This window comes from Mytilus galloprovincialis, chromosome 4, assembly GCF_965363235.1.
Source record: "Mytilus galloprovincialis chromosome 4, xbMytGall1.hap1.1, whole genome shotgun sequence".
Lineage (NCBI taxonomy): Eukaryota > Metazoa > Mollusca > Bivalvia > Mytilida > Mytilidae > Mytilus > Mytilus galloprovincialis.
In genome coordinates, this window is record NC_134841.1 from 74479612 (window position 1) to 74500843 (window position 21232).

At 31.1% G+C, this 21232-nt stretch overlaps 1 protein-coding gene across 3 annotated transcripts; it reads left to right on the forward strand.

Annotated features, from left to right (window-relative positions):
- Positions 1-1099: 1099 nt before the first annotated feature.
- On the forward strand, positions 1100-20310 carry LOC143072939 (dolichol kinase-like). 3 transcript variants are annotated; one of them, XM_076248113.1, is made up of 13 exons: positions 1100-1247; positions 2813-2971; positions 3483-3576; positions 6129-6208; positions 7077-7214; positions 7686-7855; positions 10297-10353; positions 11949-12128; positions 13616-13822; positions 14759-14921; positions 15445-15543; positions 16746-16823; positions 20163-20310. In XM_076248113.1, the coding sequence occupies exons 2-13, from the start codon at positions 2863-2865 to the stop codon at positions 20300-20302; spliced, it is 1515 nt and encodes a 504-aa protein (XP_076104228.1). In that variant the 5' UTR covers positions 1100-1247; positions 2813-2862; the 3' UTR covers positions 20303-20310. The 3 variants fall into 3 exon arrangements, with proteins under 3 accessions (XP_076104228.1, XP_076104230.1, XP_076104229.1); XM_076248114.1 differs by lacking the exon at positions 1100-1247 and adding an exon at positions 1319-1420; XM_076248115.1 differs by lacking the exon at positions 6129-6208 and having other exon boundaries at positions 3483-3566.
- The last annotated feature ends 922 nt before the right edge of the window (positions 20311-21232 follow it).

Below are 21232 nucleotides of genomic sequence, written 5' to 3' on the forward strand. Positions count from 1 at the left end.
GGACGTCGGGATCGGGTGTTTTCAAGCTCGGGATTTCAAGCGGTATTGACCCTTTCGGGATCCGGGATTTCTTTTTTCGAATTTCGGGATGTCGGGATTTAATTTTTTTTAAATTCGGGACCTCAGGATTTCATGTTTTTAAGCCCGGGATTTCGGGACCAGGACCCCTCCGATCCCTCCTTTCAATACTCTTAAATAAATGAGACAGCTTTTTCTTACATCTTGAAATGCATATGAAAAAAGTGGGAAACTGTAAACTGCAAACACTATCAGTTAGACACACTCTTCAAATGATTTAGCGCAGTTATTTTCAGCATGTCGACTCTTTGGGTTTTTTGTTGCTACATTTAAATGTTTATCCATATGAATGAAAAGTTCTGCCACTTTTCATGATAACGGCCAGAAACTCTGTTCAACGAAAATGATCAGCAAGGTTTTTTTTTGGCTCAAACACATTCCTTTCATGACAAATAGTCACCGGATTGTACTCAATTTCATAAAAACTTAATACTAAAGTGAGCAAAACTGCATGGCGCACTGGAATTATTTTTTTTTTTACATATTTTGCTCAAATCTAACGTTGTTATAATTTATTTAATTTTTGTGGTTGGTTTTTGATTGTTGTTTGTTTAATCTCCAATGTCAATGTTTATTTCAACCGTCAACTAAAGGGTGTCCGTATGTTCAGAGTTTTTTTCTGTCAAATTATCACGATGTTTTTGTTTTTGTTTTGTTTTGTTGTTTATTTTTCGCTTTTAATAAGATAGATAGTTTGTTTTTGTTAAATTCTATTTTTCTTCCTCATTTTTTTTTATTTGTATAACAGTGCCTTCGATATTGTGTACACGGATTTTGCTGGTTCAAACTCACAATTGAATAATCGTCTTGACGCATTGTTCAGTTTTGGTTGTATATTTTATTCTTATTTTTAAATTGTATTGCTTAGCAAAAAAAATAAGTTCAATTATCTCATAAATATCTAGTGTAATGAAAGTTGGTTTTAATATTTATAAAGTTTTCGTTTTGTTTGTATCAACGTTACTATAGTTAAACGCGTAATTTGTAACGTGTGTATTGCCGTTTTGGTTCTAAATTTATTGTCTTTTCAAACACTGCATCGACTAAGAGAAATGAGGTACACATGGGTTATCTCGATAAATAAAGACGGATAAAAATGAGAGCATATAAACTACACATAATCCTCCCAATAAAATACACTGTCTGTCTTTCTACTCAGCAAATTCCAGGTAAATACAGAAATACTAATTATCACCAAAGTAAATGTAGGGCTAACTCAACCCAAACAATTGAAGATAATCAGATCATCCCGTAGGCGTAGCTTCTGACTCGGCCTAGTACCAAAACTATGTCCTAAGTTATTAATGCAGAAGACTTAAAAGTTAAAAAACGATATCATTTGGTAAAAAACGTTAAAAACGCAATTTTACATTTAAAATGAAATTAACTGTTGAATTGACTCACTTTTCTGCTATTTTTGACTTTTTCATCCCACAGGGACATAGACTGATAGTAGTTCGAATAATTATGACATCTTGAAAGGCTATGATATTTTTTTCTTTGACGCCTTACATTGACAGGAAGGCGTCAAAGCAAAAATTTAAAACAGCCTTCCAAGACGTCCTAATTATTTGGACTAAGGGACATAGCTGCAGAATCTTAGGTTCTTATGTTATTTGTTCACTATTTGCAGACCATAGACGCAAATAGTGAAAAATAACATAAGGACCTAAGAGCTACGGTTGGCAGCTATTCATCTCAGAAAGGCAAAACGAGACCCCAGCCATCGAGCGACACGTTTCTGTATACCTTCATTTTTCAAACATTTTTTAGCTGGTTACTACTAAGAAATCAGTCTGAATTTACCAGTGCTTGTTCAAAAAATGCATAAAAAGTCTTAGGGTAGGCACTAAAATTTAAGGTAAGTACACTAAGGTTAGCAGAAATATGTATTATTTTTTTTGGTCTTACAGTGAATAGAGATCACCAACTAGAATAGATTTATGATAAGATCAGTGCAACATTGCAACTGCAATATATATATATGGGACATTTATTATCCTTTCTAATGGTAGCTCCAATGGAATTCTAAGTCTGATGGTACTCTTATAAAGGTACAGGAATGATGCAAAGTATAGGGTGTCTAAATAAAGGGCTAGCTACTCTGTTAATTTACAAATTATTTAGATACAACTTTCTAAGTGCAAGTGCTAAAAGTTTTTAAGCACCAAATACAATCACAATGAACACTTGAATCAGTACAATTACTGTATGTACATTTTTGTACCTTCTCATTCTGTTGCTCTCACAACAGGGCAACAATATAGACTCATTAATTGCAACAGAGCTAAAATGAATTTAGTATCTTAAAAATGTACAGTTATTGTCTACATTGAATAATCATGATAAGGTTGTTTTTTTTCCATGAATAAAAACATAAGTGACAATAAATAATGAATTTCATGCATATTTATGACAAGAACAATTATTTTTTACTACAAATTTATATGAGCAGACTATTGTCCTGAATATGCATGAAATATTTGCCACTGGGCATTATGCAACCAACATTCAACAAAATGTTGCACACAAGTAAATTGAAGACCTCAAACATTTAACTGTAAAATTAGATATAATTAATTATCCTTATCATTCATGTCATTCAAATTCATGTGTGTGTTGTTTAATTTTCTAAAAAACAATTATGATTCTTTTCTGCCATGTCTGCAGTGAAAATGTCTTGGCATTTTGGTTTATGGTAAGTAGCATATTAAAAATATTGTTTATTTCATAGTTTTTCAGATCCTTTGATGTTTGAACTTAAAAGTAATAGGTAGTATAAAGATGGACCCCCAACAGATGATGGAAACTAGTATTGTCACAGGAGGAATGGGAACAGTCTTATTTTACTTGTATACCAAATCAGATACAGAAACAGAGGTAGCTGTGTTAGGTATAACTATAACTTGTATGTTTGATATTAAGTGAGAAAAATATTTACCAATAACTTACTACAACAAATATACCACCAAACTATTCTTATTCACATACAAACACAAACATATATGAAAATAAGAAGATGTGGTACAATTGCCAATGAGAGTCAGACAACTCCTTACCAGAGATGAGAATTGTTTATTTTGTTACATATTTACATGTAAAATAAACAACAACTTTGTCAATAGAGAATTAGTGTATCACGATAAAAAAAAATATTCTCAAAACAAGTAAGTTATTCATCAAGATTTATAAAAATGACAATCTGAAATTGCATTGTCAGTTAATCACAAGCTTTGAGCTTAAGAAATCTTGAGCCCATATTGTTTCTTTTATATTTAATAATTGAATTTGAATGACAGAACATTAAGCAAGTCTTTAGAGGTTTGTTGAAGGAAATGTGCTTAAGAATAGTCAACAAAGTGCCTAAAGTTTTCCTGAAGTTGCACATCTCTTGATCCTTTCAGGTTACCTAGCCTGTTCTTTCCTGATGATCCTACTCCATCAGGCAGCACCACTATTCCATGTTAATCCAGTCAAGAAAACAGAAGGTATTTACAGGTATATGTCACAAACAGAAAAAATAGACCAAAACAAGTAGACTACTCAAATTTCCAAATTTGAAACTTTTAGGTATTTGTTCTTCAAGTAATGCTGAAACTAAAAAAAAAAAAAAGGCTATTTGAGATAAACAGATAAGAACAAACTTTGAGAAAAGTTGAAATAAAACTGTCAATTTGGAAATAAAATATCCTTCCATTAAATAATCCATGCAAGCAAACATTTGTTGTATATAGGTGGAAATAAAATATCCTTCAATTAAATAATCCATGCAAGCAAACATTTGTTGTATATAGGTTTTACTTTTAATGCTTGTAAATATACTGCACTTCAATTTATCAAAATTCTAGAACTGTTTTAACTTTTACAGAGGATGACCTTGAGGTCACTCCAATGTATTGCTGTCGCCTAAATTTCCATCATGCATAAATTAGTCAAATTAGTTTTGGGTTTTCAACCGATCTAGCTCCGTGGTCATTACAGGTGAAAAAGTGCATTTTCATACTGCAATTGCCGTTCCATACAATGTATCGATCCAAATCTATTAATAAAAAAAATTCTAATTTGTGTGTATTTTTTTGTTTTACTTTTCTGTTCTTAGTTTGTTTCCATTAGGGTTATTTTGGTCTTTAAAAAGACTGTCTTTCCAGAAATCTGTATATGTTTCAGCTATTTTTTTTTACCTGCAGCATTAATAAGGCATTTTTTGAAGAAAGTATTTTGATTTTCCCATACATGATTGAACCCTATTTTTGAAAGAACATTTTTTAATTTGACTGGAAAACCATTATTTAAATTCAAACTACATTTTAAGCATTTGAAGCATAACTGTCTTTTTTTGCATTCATCAAATGGCACCAATAGCCAACAGAAGCCTTTACAGAATCAATAGCAGTAGGTAACATACCCATTTCTGCTAAAACTGCTGTGTTTACTGCAGCTTTATTTACACCAACAAGATATTCAGCAAATTTTATTTAAAATTTTGATGGTAAAAATAACAAATATCTACATTGAAGGCTTGAGTTATGAAAACATTTCAAAAACATTTCGATCTTCTCTGCGTTTATCCAATTAAGTGTGTGTCATGTTGTCATATTTTTTAAAATTGCTTGGGATTTATCATAACATGCAATGAATTAAAACGAAAGAAAATGTCCTGTAAAATATTGAATAGAAGCATGTTTTCAGCTTATTTTTGATAGCTGAGGGAAAGTTATGATGATAACAAGAATCAGCTAGTGTTTTTAGGACGCATCCATTGAACACACAGGCGTGTTTGCATACCTTAACGAGAGCATTGCTAGAAGGATAAACACAGGGTTTCGTCAAAAACGAAATCAGTTGGAAAAAGTGAAGGTCCAAATCAATTATGACATGATATGTAGTTGGAAAGCATCGGAAACCCAAGGTTCTAAAAAGGGACAACTTAACCCAGATTTATGTAAATTGATTTAAACAAAAATATTCAAGTATACTTTTAGTTTATATATTATTTTTTTTTTCATTTTAGTTGATGCTGGGACTATTATACTATAGTAGTATAATAGTCCCAGGTTGATGATGGTGAATACATATATATATCCATTTTTACCTCAATGCAGCTTGCCACTTTTTTGTTTTTGGTCTAATTGTTCTGTATGCTTAAGATACATGTAGTTGTCTTATTGGCAAGTGCAGTATAACATTGTCATTTATTTATTTGATGTTTGCAGAATTATTTGTAAATTTAAGTTGAATGTGGTCTCATTAAACCACCCTATAAACCTGGTCAAGGTTTTGGGGTATATCTTAAATCTTGGAACTACTTATTATTTTTATTAAAAAATAGATCTGGCAAAACTTTCTTGCAGCACCTAAATTTCAAATATATTACATAAAAATATAAACACTTAGCCACACATACCCCAACTGAACTGACTTCTGTAGGGTGATCATGGGATCTAGAAAGGTAATTAGTTACTGTCCAACTAGTGACACCAGCTGGAGTTTATATAAGTTGTGAGAAAAAACAAAACTGGCAGACTGTTTAAAACGGGACACAAATTAAACCTACAATTGCTCGTCAGTAAATAAACCAAATAAAACAGCTAGCTCCATATACAAAGAAAGAAACTTATTAAAGATGGAAAAACATCTTGGTTGATATAATCAGAGACATATAATACATTATATTATATGTGTCTGATATAATGTGATTATAACATGCCTTCATATTCAATATTGTGTTGATGAAAAAAAAACAATACATTAAGGAGCTTGGTGGTAAAAAACCCAATTTGATATTTGCTTGAGGGGTGAGTTGGAATTGATATTGCAATTAAAAAACTTTATCACCCAATTATCTAAAAAATATGGTGGGTAAAAACCCCAATTTGTGAATTCATTTCTGGAGCTCTGTTAGTGTGAGAAATTTCCTCTGTTATACAAATAATTGATATATACCTGAAATGTATTACTTGTAATCTTTTAATCTATTATTGTGCATCCACATTTTATCAATCTTTGTCTTTCCCTGTTTGCCCTCATGATTACATTTTCTGTTTAACTAGGTCTATTAACAGTCAAGGACTGTGGAGTTCTTTCTTGATACCAACCATTTGTGTTCTGGGGAATTTTATCACTAAAACAGGTAATTGTTGAATAAATTAAATAATTATATTAGGTCCTTGTGACTTCTACTGATTGAGGTTTGATTGTATTCTAATTTTCTACAACCAGAAATGAAATCTTCAAATAGAAAATTATAGTGCATTAAAATGATAGTGCATCACTTGATTTTTATGGCCCTGCAATGAAGTTGTCAGTGCCATATAGTTTTACCCTTGTCCGAAATTCCGTAATTCCCATATTACGTAATTCTGATATTCCGAAATTCCGTCATTCTGTCATTCCGCAACAAACCATTATACAGATTTTTTTTGTAAACGCTTTCAAGTATTGGGCTGATTTTTGGTATGTGAGTTAACCATGATGAGTTACAGATCAAGTTAAAGTTTCGTTCCGCTCCACTAATTTTTGCCGAAATTACAGACTTTGGACTTTGAGAAATTGTTGAAATTCACAGTTATACAGACTTTTTTTCTAAACTCCTTCAGATATTGGGCTGATTTTTGATATGTGAGTTAACAATGATGAGTTACAGATCAAGTATAAGTTTTGTTCCGCTTCGCTTATTTTTGCAGAAATTACAGGCTTTGGACTTTGATAAATTATTGAAAATCATAGTTACACAGATTTTTTTCTATACCCCTCCTGATTTTGAGCTGATTTTTGATATGTGAGACCACCATCATGTTTGTGTCCACATGTGTTATTGAAATTGCAGATTTTTCAACTTTTTGGGACGGAGTCATTGGTGTCGCTTTGACACATCTAGTTACAACAAAAATACACCACTGAGTTTTATAATTAACAAAAATCATTCAAAAATGCATGTTTTTTCAGAGTTTTTTTTCTCTTTAAAAAAACATTTAATGAATATATTTTTTGTATTACAGATGACAAAATAGATAGTAGTCTGTTGTTTGTTTTGTTAACTTTGACCTTGACATTAGTGCACTACAACCCTTCAAATGCTTCACAGATTGCAGGTGCATTATTGTTATTGTGGTTGAAAGAAATCTTTAAGCAACAAGGTGAGTGTACACAAGCTATAGATCAAACTTATCTATTGGCCTGCAAGTAAAGTAGGTAAACTCTGAGAGACAATCAATATTATATTTTCTTATTTAGAGCCTATCTAAAATGCCAAATTATGAAATAAACACAGAAAGCTATTTTTCAATTTAAAATGTTATTGGTTTTGATTCATTGATTAACATTTCAACCTATATATGGTCAACAAGTATATTCACAGTATACATGTATATACTTTTATGCAGAAAATTGTCTGTCCCTCATTCCGGCCATTATTAAATTGACCAGTTAAACTCACTTTGCTAATCATTCGATTTTAGATATCATTTGCTTTTACATTAACTTTTGAAGAACTTACAGAATGCTTTGTTTGTTATAAACTTGTTTAAAAATTATGTAGTATTTTAAAATTACAAAAGAGTTATTCTTCAATACTAGGAATAAATGGTATTTTTGTCTATTCATTTCAGGTTCGAGTAGTATTCAATTATGTGTATTCAACAGCATTATGTTTTACTCTGCTTTGTCAAAATTGCCACAGAAGTTTCCAATGTCATTTTCATATGGAGAAAGCATCATAGTATTACAGTCTACATTACTTATTGTCAACAAATTCTTATTTAGAACTAGTATTCTTCAGGTAAGGCCACTTTTTTTTTATTTGTTGGTTTACGGATCCGCTGACCTTGTTTTTCACAATTTTAAAATAAAAATAAAAACGATTTTGAAGATTTTTTTTTAATTCCGCCGACCCTTTTCTGTTTGAAGAAGTACAAATAAAAATAAAAACATGATAAAAAAAGATCGGTCTTTCTTCTTCCAGTCGGAATACCCTCGGAGTGGATTCGAAAATCCTTTGCGGTTCCCTGTTCAGTCAACGTTTCATCATGATCTAATGTGGTGAAAAGGAACCAGTTGAAAGGCGGTTCCCTGTTCAGTCAACGTTTCATCATGATTTATGCGGTGAAAAGGAACCAGTTGAAAATGGAGGACCAGATACGATTTTACAATACTTACTTAGATTTACACATTAATTGTTGGAGATTTTCGGTGTAAATCTAGCGGTTGAACAAAATGAACATCACAGTCATGAATAATAAAAATGAAAATTATTTTTAAGATCGTTTGGGAATTTTGGTTTAAAAGGTCGGACCACCGTTTCAGACAGTCAGTGAGGTTGACGGCGGGTCAACTTTGGTTCAAGTGAATTGATCAGAAAGTCTGAAACCCGTCGAAAGGGGCTATTTTAGTTCCATTACACATATGAGGTACTAGTCCAAATAATTATGACGTCTGGCAAGTGTGACGGGATTGCTTCCCTTAGAAAAACTTAGTAGATACTTAGTCAGCCGTAAGCGGTTGAGCTAAGGAAGTACTTCTTTAGCTCAGTCGGTTAGCGCGCTGCCTTGTAACACAGAGGTACCGGGTTCGAGTCCCTGTGGAGACAAGCAATTTTGTAATGAAATTCGTGCTCTCGGGTTACACAAGGCTTCCTGGCATCCCAGATTTGTTTTTAAATAGCCTTGGCAGACGTCACTAAAGGGAAGGATCTTTTAACTTGCTGCCAGGGATGGGTGTCTGATTAATTGGCCTTATTATATAAATACCTAAATACCATCCCACGGTACCCATTAAGATTTAATGGAACAGAGATGGGATATGGTGAACAAGATCCCAACACAAAATCAGAACATGTATTACTGTCATAGAATGCCTGACAATTAAAATCACTTCGACATTTATAAAAAGTGACAATCACAGGACGCTAATACTTAGCAGTGTAAAATAGCATACAAAGCCTGAAAAGGACATGTTTTCATGTACCACATATGAAGGCATATGACATGCAGAGCGCATATGGTATTTCCTCAATTAGATTGTATTGTGTTATGAGGAATTTTGTCACTCCCTGATCTAAATTTGATAAATAAATACACAGAACAAAGAGAAATGCATTGGAAAAGACACTTCCCTTTCATCAGGGACATATATATATATATCTGCTTTCATCAATCTACATTGACATTGAACTCCTTGTAACACATTTAATTTAAATTATAAAACACTTTAACAGCAAGAATTAATACCAAATTATGAAACGATCTGCATACATGGTTACAATGTAGTATAATACTATTATATAGAGTAATGTCATTGTTTGTTTCTCTCCATTTTTGGTTAAAAAAAAAACAATATTAATTCCAATTTTTATTTTTAATTTTTTTTCGACCTCCTACCGTAAACTTTTTCATTATTTTTAATTTTATTTTTTTTTCGACCTCCTACCCTTCCTTTTTTAAGAAGAATCCCGTAAACCAACTAATAAAAAAAAAGTGGCCTAATCAAACATGAATGACTTGATATTCTCTGTACGATGTTAGATATTTAAAACTAACAATAAATCTGAAACAACACCTCAATCTATAATCACAGAGCATGCATCATTTAGAACGTTGGTTTTCTAGGTTGAATGGTTTTACACTTTTATTTTTATTTGTATGGCCCTTTATAGCTTGCTGTTCAATGTGAGCCAAGGTTCTGTGTTGAAGATTGTACTTTGACCTATAATGGTTTACTTTTTAAAATTGTGACTTGGATGGAGGGTTGTCTCATTAGCACTCATACCACATCTTATATCTAATCATGATATAGAATAATACAGATAAAATACTAAAATCCACTGTTAAAAATGTATGAAATTTTATGAGGCACTGTACTATAATTTTGTATACTTTTAGATTTATTTATTTTTAAATTGACATTTATATAGTAAAATACTTAAAATCAGTATCATCAAATATGTGAGTAAACTACCCTTTATAACACTATAATTTTGATATATGTTAACAATAGAAAGCCTGTGTCACGTTATTCTGATCATCCACATAAGGAATGTGTATAGACAGTCTATATTTACAACTTCTATGTTTCTTGTAGCAAATTGGCTGAACTGAAGTTGTATTCTTAAAAACATGTGTTTCTTTAAAAAAAAAAGTAAAAGCCCTGCTTTGATATACATCATAAAACTGAGTATGAGAGTTTTCAGTTTACCAATTAGTAAAAATGTTGTTTTATTTACAGGAAAATGAAGAAGAGATAAATTCAGTGTCAGATCATGCCATGATAAAGATAGCCATGGTGAGTAAACATGTCCAGGGGTAAATATATGTTATGGGTGGATGGATATGGAACAGTGAAATGTTAAAAAATACATGGAAATAAAAGAAATTACATACAAAAATGAAAATGAAATCCAACATGTTCAGTGAATAATAGTTTTTGTCAAGCCTGCGACTTTTGTCGCAGAAACCTCGACATAGGGATAGTGATCCGGCGGCGGCTATGGCCGCGGCGTTAGCTAACTTCTTAAAAAAGCTTTATATTTTAGAAGGTGGAAGACCTGGATGCTTCATACTTTGTATATAGATGCCTCATGTTACAAAGTTTCCGTCAGTCACATGTCCAATATCCTTGACCTCATTTTCATGGTTCAGTGACTACTTGAAAAAAAAGTTAAGATTTTTTGTAATGTTAAATTCTCTCTTATTATAAGTAAAAGGATAACTATTTGTGGTATGTGCGTACCTTGCAAGGTCCTCATGCCCGTCAGACAGTCTTCACTTGACCTCGACCTCATTTCATGGATCAGTGAACAAGGTTAAGTTTTGGTGGTCAAGTCCATATCTTGGATACTATAAGCAATAGGTCTAGTATATTCGGTGTATGGAAGGACTGTAAGGTGTACATGTCCAACTGGCAGGTGTCAACTGACCTGTTCCCCATTTTCATGGTTCAGTGGTTATAGTTAAGTTTTTGAGTTTTGGTCTTTTTTTCTAATACTATGTGCTATAGGTCAATTATATTTGGTGTATGGAAATATTTTATGATCTATATATCAGTGGCTCAGGTTTTATTTGATCTTGACCTCATTTTCACTGTTCATTAATCAGTGTTAAGTTTTTGCATTTTGGTCTGTTTTTCTTAACCTGTATGCAATACGTCTACTATATTTGGTATATGGAATGATTTTAAGGTGTAGATGTCTAGTTGGCAGGTGTCATCTGACCTTAACCTCATTTTCATGGTTCAGTGGTCAAAGTTAAGTTTTTGAGTTTTACTATATGCCATAGGTCAACTATATTTGGTATATGGAAATATTTTATGATCTTTATGTCAGTCTCGCAGGTTTTATTTGACCTTGACCTCATTTTCATGGTTCATTGAACAGTGTTAAGTTTTTGTGTTTTTGTCTGTTTTTCTTAAACTATAAGCAACAGGTCAACTTTATTTGTTGTATGGAAGAATTGTTACCTGTACATGTCTGCCTGGCATGGTTCATCTGCCCATACCTCATTTTTATGGTTCATTGGTCAATGTTTAGTTTTCTTGATTAATGTTAGGTTTACGTGACAGTGTAATAAAGCTTTACATTTAGGACTATCAACATAATATCAATGATTAGTAAAGAAGGCGAGACATTTTAGTGTGTGCACTCTTGTTTGCTTTGTATCTTTTTTTTGTATTCAAGAGAGGCGAAAGATACCAGAGGTATATTCAAACTCATAATTCAAAAATAATCTGACAACGCCGTAGCTAAAAAAGAAAAAAAAATGGACCAATAGTACACAATACACAACATAGAAAACAAAATACTGAGCAACACAAACCCCAACCAAAATTTATTATACACTCATGGTATTATATATATATCATAATTATTATTTATTTTTCAGCTTGCCATACTAGGAGTTTTTCTAGCCTCAGTATTACTACATTTGATCAGAGAATACACATCCAAGTTGAAATTTTACATAGTTTACAGCTTAGTCATTGGAGTCTTTCTTATATTTGGTTTACCAAGACAAAACCCTATAGTTATCCTGGTGGAGTATTTCTCTGGGAATTTAATCAGAGTATGTAATTCAGTCAGTTCTCTTTCAATAGACATTGTAAAAATTACCCTTATCTTTTAAAGGTGGGTAACAATTAGTAAAGAAGTTTTTATAATTTCCCTGGCATAATATTATATCAAAAGTGTTAGTTTTTATGTTTTTTTTTTGGAGCAATGAAATTGTGTATTTCATATACTTTCGGTTAATTATTTAAAGAACTGCATTATATAGATTTGATACACAATAGGTAAATATTTATTTGAGCATCACACACATTTTTTTTATTATACCGAGTATTGGATACCAAAATAATAATCAAGAAATAGGTTTCCTGATAGAAAGTTGTTGCTTTCTTAAGCTTAAACAAAACCAAAAATATTTTAATGAGAAGTCCTAATGAAATTTATTATCAATCAAATTTAATAAAAAATAAAAAATACAATTAGAAAGATTGCGTTGGATTGTCTTTTAAAATTTCTCAAAACCAAGGTAGACTATGAACGAGAGCAATTTTACAAAGCTTACATGTTTAGTTTATGTCGGTCCCCAATAATACCAAATTCATTGCACCCTGTGTCGACCCTCAGAAAATGATAAAAGGCATTTTAAAATAAGTTATAATCATCACTCCTTTGTTGATAATTACTTGATTACTTGATTACTTGCCTGTATGCATAATTAGTACACACAGTAAATGAGCTAATAATTATGGTATGAAATTCCTTGGAATATTATCTAGTCCTACGTAAAATTGTTTGAGGGTTTCATGTTTTTAAGACAAAGATCAAAGATTTACAATACATAAAATGGATGTTTGTTTTTCAATTTTGTAAATGTTTAACTGAGGGAATACTGGAGTATAGCTCGGTAAATGCAACAGGTACTCGATTATAATAGTAAATCTTCACTAAGTTGATATCCCTAATTTAAATTGTTAAATAAAGAATGTTGTAAATTTCTGCTCAGATTATTACAGTCAACTGATAATTATCTGTATTGAAAAACAGTTACACAGTAGAGTGCTGTAAATTCACAAAGTATTGTGTGCATTTATTAATGCGATTTTGTAATTTTAGACTGAAATGCTAATTTAATTTTTGCCATATTGAGAAAAATCCTGTTTAATTCATATTAAAAATTTCAAAATGCGAGTTTGAATTATTGTGATTCTAACCCTGTCGCATTTTTCACAATAATTTCAGAATTTACAGTATTGCTATGTTTTGTCCAAAATCACATTTTGAAAATTAAAAAATTTATAACTATAATTTTAATTTTTTGTTTGACCTTTTTATACTGATTGTCTTTTGTTCAATATATATTTATGTTCTGCTCTGTATAAATAGTGGCTACTTTAAACGCAATGCTTAAAGTATTATAAATCTCTTACCAAGGAAAAAAAACATGCATATTAGCTGTTGCTTATGGCGTAATTATTTCTTCATTGTAACTGTCAAGTACAGCTGATGTCTAGCTTTATTGAAACCAAATGTATATTTCTGTTGTAGTTTTACCTTGTGACCTGGTATGGTTTATTGACAGCAATCACGGTGATGTACATGTTGCTACATAGTAAGCAGACATCTGTTTCCACGGCAACAAGAAAGTTTTTCCATGTCATTATAGTAGCAGTTTACATTCCAGGTTTATTGTTAGACCCTACATTCCTAACTACAGCATCTCTGCTCGCTTTCTGTGTTATGTGTGTCATAGAGGTAAGTAAAAGAATTAAAGGAAACAAATATTTATTTTACCCCAAAAATAATCTATTTTAAGTTAGTTTAAGGTGTAGGATCTTGGTTAAGGGATATAACTCTAAAAGTAATTTCTCAGGAACATTTGTGTCAATTTCTTTCAAAATTATACTTCAACCTGCTCAGTAACACAGATGATTTTCATCCTGTATCACACAAGTCATTCAAATGAATTGATCAAACGCAATATTGATTTAGAGTTTTCTCCCTTTACCAAAGATATTATTTTATTTTTCAAGGGTACCCAAATGCCAAATATACATAAAGATATTTGAAGAGAAATGAAACAAAAAAAATATATATATTTGAATACATTTCCCTTTTTATTTGAAGCTGAAAGACTGATTATGACTTAAATATGAATAAAGGGAGATGTGGTGATATGTCAATTAAACAGAAACACTTCACCACAAAAACATCAAGACAACTAAGTCTTTCATAATGAAAATATACAATGTATTAAACTCTTTAAGTTCACAGTTAAAAAAAAAAAAAAAAATTTCAGTATGCATGTCACTTCAACACAATTTTGAAACCTTTGGTTATTTGCAGAATCTCTTATCTTATAAATGATTTAACTGTTCATCACAAATAAATGTTATAGTGTGGGACCTTGGCATGGAATCCTATCGACACAAAAATGGATCAAAATGGCTCTAAAATGACAGATGTAAATAATTCAAACAAGAAAATTTACAGCCTGATTAATGAACAAAACAAAAAAAACAAAACAAATATGATTTACAGCTACAAAGGTCAACGACTAAATTGCAAGCTCCTGACTTTTGATCGGCACAAACAGAATGTAGCCGTTTTAAACTTGTGTGTTTTGTATGTTTTTTTTGGAAGAATTGTACTGCTTTAATAGAAAAGTGTGGTTGTTTGATTATTTTTCAGACTTTAAGACACATGGATGTGCAGCCATTTGGAAGATTAATAGAAGAAAAGTATAAGTTATTCCTAGATAAGCAGGATGAAGGACCTCTAGCATTAACTCCAATATATTTAATATTTGGATTATCTTTGCCACTATGGATGTCATTCATTTTTAGAATACAAGGTAGATAATTGATAAAGTTTTACAATATAAAATTGTTAGAAACATGCACAAGAATTCCTTGAAAAGTAACCAAAGAAATAATTCACATGCATACAGCATAATTCATTTGTAATCTTGACACTAAGAAAATTTAACTTCATAATTAAACTTCGACCAATCATTTGCCAAGAACAGATTTTTCACTAGTGTGGAGAAATATTTTTCTCACATCGATCAAGAAATGTGAAAAAAGCACAAAAATTAAAGAAAGGACTTTTCAGTTTCCACTTAAGTTCTTCCTAAAAGCATACTGGTAACAGATAATATATTTAAATACACACAAGAAAAAAACACAATGCAAGAAGGTAATAAAAAAAATCCTACTTTCCAACCCTATTCAATGGGGACATCCAGAAATTAATATGTACACATCTAGTTATTTTGCAGAAGAAAAGCTTTTAGCGTAATAATTTCAATATCTTAATATTCAGAAAAGTAATTTTCACTTAAATTTAAATTTTAAAGTTTTGACTTTTCTTGATAGTTTCAGACATTTCAGTGTATGCTGGTGTAATATCAGTTGGTATAGGAGATGCTATGGCTTCTGTCATTGGCAGTAAAATAGGCAGGGTTAAATGGCCAGGTAAATTATTTAGTTGAAATATGACTTATAAAATCATACAGAGTCAGTTTCCAAATTTTTACCAGTGATTACCCAAAGTTGTACATACTGAAAATGATTTTTATGCCCCATTTATGCAGTGATATTGTTTGCCTTAAATTAATGGAGAATAAAGGCTTTTTCCCCTGGAGAAGAATCCCACTTTGAAAAAAAAAATGGCTTAAAATTATTTCCAAAAAGACAACTTTTTTTCCCAAACAGTTCAGTCTCAGTAGTAATTGTGCAAGAATACAAACTGAAAAACACTCATTTATACATTTTTCATGCCTAAAATGACTAAATGTGCAGATTTGAGGGTCTATTTATGTATTATTTATGACAAAAAAAGGGTCTTATTTCAAAGCAGGGTTGACTCTTGAAAGGGGTTCTGTAAATTGAAGTTTCAGTCAAAATTGTTTTTCTAAATTTCCCAATTTGATGAAAATTACACATATTTTCCCAATAAAAAAGGGTAGAGGTAGTTTTGAAAAAAGCCAACAATATCACTGTTATGGGCATTATGGTTTCTGGTCTGTGCATCCGTCGTCTGTTCATTTGTCCGTCCGTCCGTCCATTCATCATGCTTCAGGTTAGATGTTTTTGGTCGAGGTAGTTTTTGATGAAATAGAAGTCTAATCAACTTGAGACTTAGTAAACATGTGATATAATCTTTTTAATTTTAATGGCAAATTAGAAATTTTATCTCATTTTTACGGTCCACTGAACATACCATATGATAGTGCTGATGGGGCATCCATGTACTTGAGACACATTCTTGTTTTTTCTCAGAAATAATATTATTTCCTTGCAAAATATAGAATAGAAGATCATTTGTGCTCATTTTAAACTCCTTTGTGCACAAATGAGCAGAATGTTGCACAAAGGAGTTTTATAAGGTCCTTTGTAGTGTTATTAGAGACCCCTCTTATTGTATCGCCTCATTTGTTCCTTGAAATACACTATCTAGACAGTTCCTTTATTACTTTAATTACTCTTTTACTGGCAAAATAATTGCTCTCATCATACCTTTTTCTTTGTTTTGTAAGATGCACTATCTGAATTATTCTTTTAACATACCAGTTGTAAGCTACAAAATACTTGCCATCTTATTTAAGCAGTTTGCTCAATCAATGTTTAATATCTTATTTCCTTGTCATGTTGTTAATTACCATTACATTTTACAGGTAGTTCTAAAACAGTAGAAGGAAGTTTAGCTTCACTACTATCTCAGATAGTCACTTTATATTGTTTACAGTATACTGGTAAGTAGGAATTAAACATACTCGGGATTAATTTATTTTGTTTGTAGATACCAAATTTCATGGATTGAGGACAATGGTATTTATGGGATATTAGATTTCATGGTTTTGCCTGAGTCTGCATGCAACCTATAGAAAAAATGCACTTTATTAAACAACTAAATTCCTTGTTTACATATACAATGTACTCATGAAATCAACAAGAAATTGGTATCGATTGAAAATAATGAATCCATAGTATGTAGGTTATTAGTAGGATATTTGCTTTCAATGGTCTTGATTTTTTGTATTTGGGCTTTGATTAATAAGTGAATGAAAGGGGAAGGAATTATCATATGCATGACTTTTAAAGAAGAAGGATAGAGTTTCAAAAAAAAGTTTGCACCGTAGTGAAGATGAAATAATCTTAAATCTACAAGTTATATCTATTGTTTTTAGAATAATTGGTACAAAATTTAACTGCGATGTTGAAGGCTATGCATTCTAATAAATGTTCCAACACAGAAAATGCAAAAGTTTTTTCAATTTGTTATGTACTGTCTGAAATAACTTCGTACTTTATAGTAGCCCCTCTTTAGTGGCTGAGTGGTCTAAGTAGTTGATCTTCTGTATCACTAGCCTGTCAACATTGAGTTTATTCCCTGCACATAACAGGTGCATTCAACTTCATTCTTTATTAACTAGGATTGCCGAAAGATGTAGTTCTCTGACTCCCTTAGCCAATAAAAGTTGGCCTTAAGGGGGCTCGCAGGTTTAAATCATTTTTTTTTTAAATATAGGATTTCGCTATTTTTTTTCTCTAAATAAACTTTATCCTATACTTAATTGAAAAATAAAAATATGGGGTCACCGTTCATTTAAGCTTACAATTTGCTTGCGAAAGAAGCATGCATTTTTGTTGAGGTACTTTTTTTCTGTTGAACTAACAGGAGAAAAAAAGGATATATCGAAATAAAAAAAGAACTAAATTACAGAATTCGCTTAAATTTCATAATAGTGTAGTTTAAGTGCAGCTTACTTGGAAAAAAAATAATAAAAAATATAGGTCACAGATGAATTTAAAAAAAAGATATTTTATTTATAATGCAAAAAAATGGCATTTTTTTCACCAAAGGGAGATAACTTTGAGCCTTTTCAATGAAATGAACATTTTAAAAGTCATCTGGGGCCAAAACAAATGGATTTTTTGGGTTGATTTTTGTGCCATATCATAAAGTAACAACTCATAGTGTAATAAATAAAACATGTTATGAAAAAAAATATGTTAAAATTTTTGCTGATTTTTTTGTACCCTCGAACCTCCTTAAACAAAGAATAATTATTCAATCTTCAAGTTATCTGTTATAGGTAATTTTAATAGGAATAAGTGGTCTACTGTCAAAGTTTTTAAGATTTTTTTTTGATGATACTGGCTATTTCTATATTTGGACAGCTCAGCTTTTTCCTAGCTCAGATTGGCTTATTCCTTTTAGACGGGAATGGCATTCACTTATGTTAAATTCACCAAAATCCATAAATTATAGATTATTTAAGGAAACATTTCAGTTTGAATATTTTTTTTAAATATATTGGAAGATATAGATATCTTTACACTGTGTAAGTTTAGAACCCAAATTCATAGACTCCCTATAGAAACAGGACAGTGGAATGGTATAGAAAGGGAAAATAAAAATGTTTGAAATGTAATAATAACTGTATTGGTGATGAATATCATTATATTGTTGACTGTAAATTATTTGAAACTGACAGAAAAAAAACAAATTGATAAAAATTTGTGGCAAAGGCCAAATATTTTGAAATTTAAAGAAATTATGAGTTGTACAAACAAGTTTAAATTAGAAAAACTATGTAGATTTACATGCAAAATAAATAAATCATTTATTCTCTAGGCAATAACATAACCCCCATTTTGTATATTTTGTTACGTACATACTGATATATGTGGGTATTTAGCGATAGTTGGTGTATGCCTATGTGTATGTATGACCCTGTTCACACTAGCATATTTTTTTTTATCGATCTAATTTTAATCGATCTAAATAAAACCAGTTAGCGTTCACATTATCTTTAATCATATCGATCTCTATCGGTCTAATATGAACCACTGCGTTCACACTACAATTAAAAACGCAATCGATCTAACCTTTTTGCCCGTAAAACTGTAAACACTGTGTATAAATAGAACTGATTTATCAAATTCATGTGCTGATACATTGATACACACACTTGGAAAAAAGAATTGGATAAAGTTATTGTTTCTCTTGAATCACAATTTAAAATTTTGATACTGGTGTTATTGCAGTTTTCTTTAATTTTGAAAACAATAACTGTAGCAACGAAGTTACAACACGACGCCGGAAATACTGCGTTTCCTGCAAAGAAAAAAATCAACATAAGAAAAGAAGACACAGATTTTGCAAATCTATGCTATGGCGAAGACAACATGTTTACAGTTTGTTTTAAAGGTCTTTTAACAGAGAAATATGGGTTAAACAACGAACCTCTGAGATAGTTTTGCCGCTATACATGCGCATACGTTATTTTCGATTCAATCGTACTAGTTTAAACCGATCTCTGCGTTCACATCTAAAGTAAGATCGGTTTACTTTAGATCGATTCAAACTAAACTACCTCTTTTGGTGTTTTAGTTTAGACCGATTGAAGATCGATTCAATGCGTTCACATTAGCCCTTAAACCGATCTAAAGTGAACCGGTCTAGTTTAAATCGATAAAAATGTCCTAGTGTGAACGGGGTCTATGTTTGTGTGTAAGATGTTATTATAAATAAGTTTGTTTTCATTGTTATATATATGTATATCTCTGTACCGTTGTATCTTATGGTTTATGAGAATAAAGATTATTATGTTAAAAATAGCAATAAACCTGTCCTGATTTAACACTAATGCATTTTTCCTCTGAAAATCAATACAAGTACACTTTCATAAAGGATTTTTTTTCACAGATGTATATATAATACATCAAATTGTGGGAGCATATGCAGATATAAATGCTTTATTAGCATGAAAAGGTTGTCTGGATTGTTCACAGGGAAAATTGATGTTCAATTTGACAAAAGTGTAGAAAGAACAGGAATATACTAGAACTTTTGCAAATGAAGGAATAGTTGAAATTATATTTTTTAACAATTTGCCATTTCAAATCAAAAGAACTATGGGTAGTTTTAATAATTCATATCCTATATTTCAAATAACATCCATCATTGGTTGAATTATTATTAAGATTTTTAACTTAAATCCTAAACCCAAAATATGTGCAATAAAGCAACATCTGTTTAGTAATTGTCATTAATGAAGGATTGACATATTTTTTTTTATTTTCAGGCAAAGTAGAATCATCCTGGACATTTATTACACTTATAGCAGTAACCATAACAACAGTTCTAGAGGCAGTTACTACACAAATAGACAATCTAGTTTTACCATTGTTCTTATATACAATTTTATTATTAAATATGTTATAATCAATTTACTTGAAGGAATATTTTTCTTTCTTGATCACCCACTATTCAATCTTTGTCTAATATGGGTTGTTATGATTACATCATATATACAGATTTCTTATTTGTTTATTTAAAGAAAAGGTTGAGACATCTACATTGCCAATTTCAAAAGCAGAATATGAAAATGATAAATTGCCAAATTATGCATTTTTCCTCTGAAAATCAATACAAGTACACTTTCATAAAGGATTTTTTTTTCACAGATGTATATATAATACATCAAATTGTGGGAGCATAACTAACGGCCTTATTTATGTCATATTGCTGTGTACTGTAAACTCAGAAATTAATGCGAGGTTTTTATTATTGCGAAAAATGTTAGTTGTAAACGCATTAATTTAAACTTTAAAAAAGAAGATGTGGTATGATTGCCAATGAGACAACTATCCACAAAAGACCAAAATGACACCGACATTAACAACTATAAGTCACTGTACGGCCTTCAACAATGAGCAAAGCCCATACCACATAGTCAGCTATAATAAGCCCCGATAAGACAATGTAAAACAATTCAAACGAGAAAACTAACGGCCTTATTTATGTCAAAAAATGAACGATAAACAAATATGTAACACATAAACAAACGACAACCACTGAATTACAGGCTCCTGATTTGGAACAGACACATACATAATTAATGTGGCTGGGTTAAACATGTTAGCAGGATCCCAACCCTCCCCCTAACCTGGGACAGTGGTATAACAGTACAACATAAGAACGAACTATAAAAATTAACCTGGGACAGTGGTATAACAGTACAACATAAGAACGAACTATAAAAATATTTTTGCATATTGAAATATTTTATGAATTAAACAAGATTTTTCTCAAAAATCATGAAAACTAGATGCCATTGAGATGGGAGCCATCTCTGTGGGCCCCGCTGTCAAT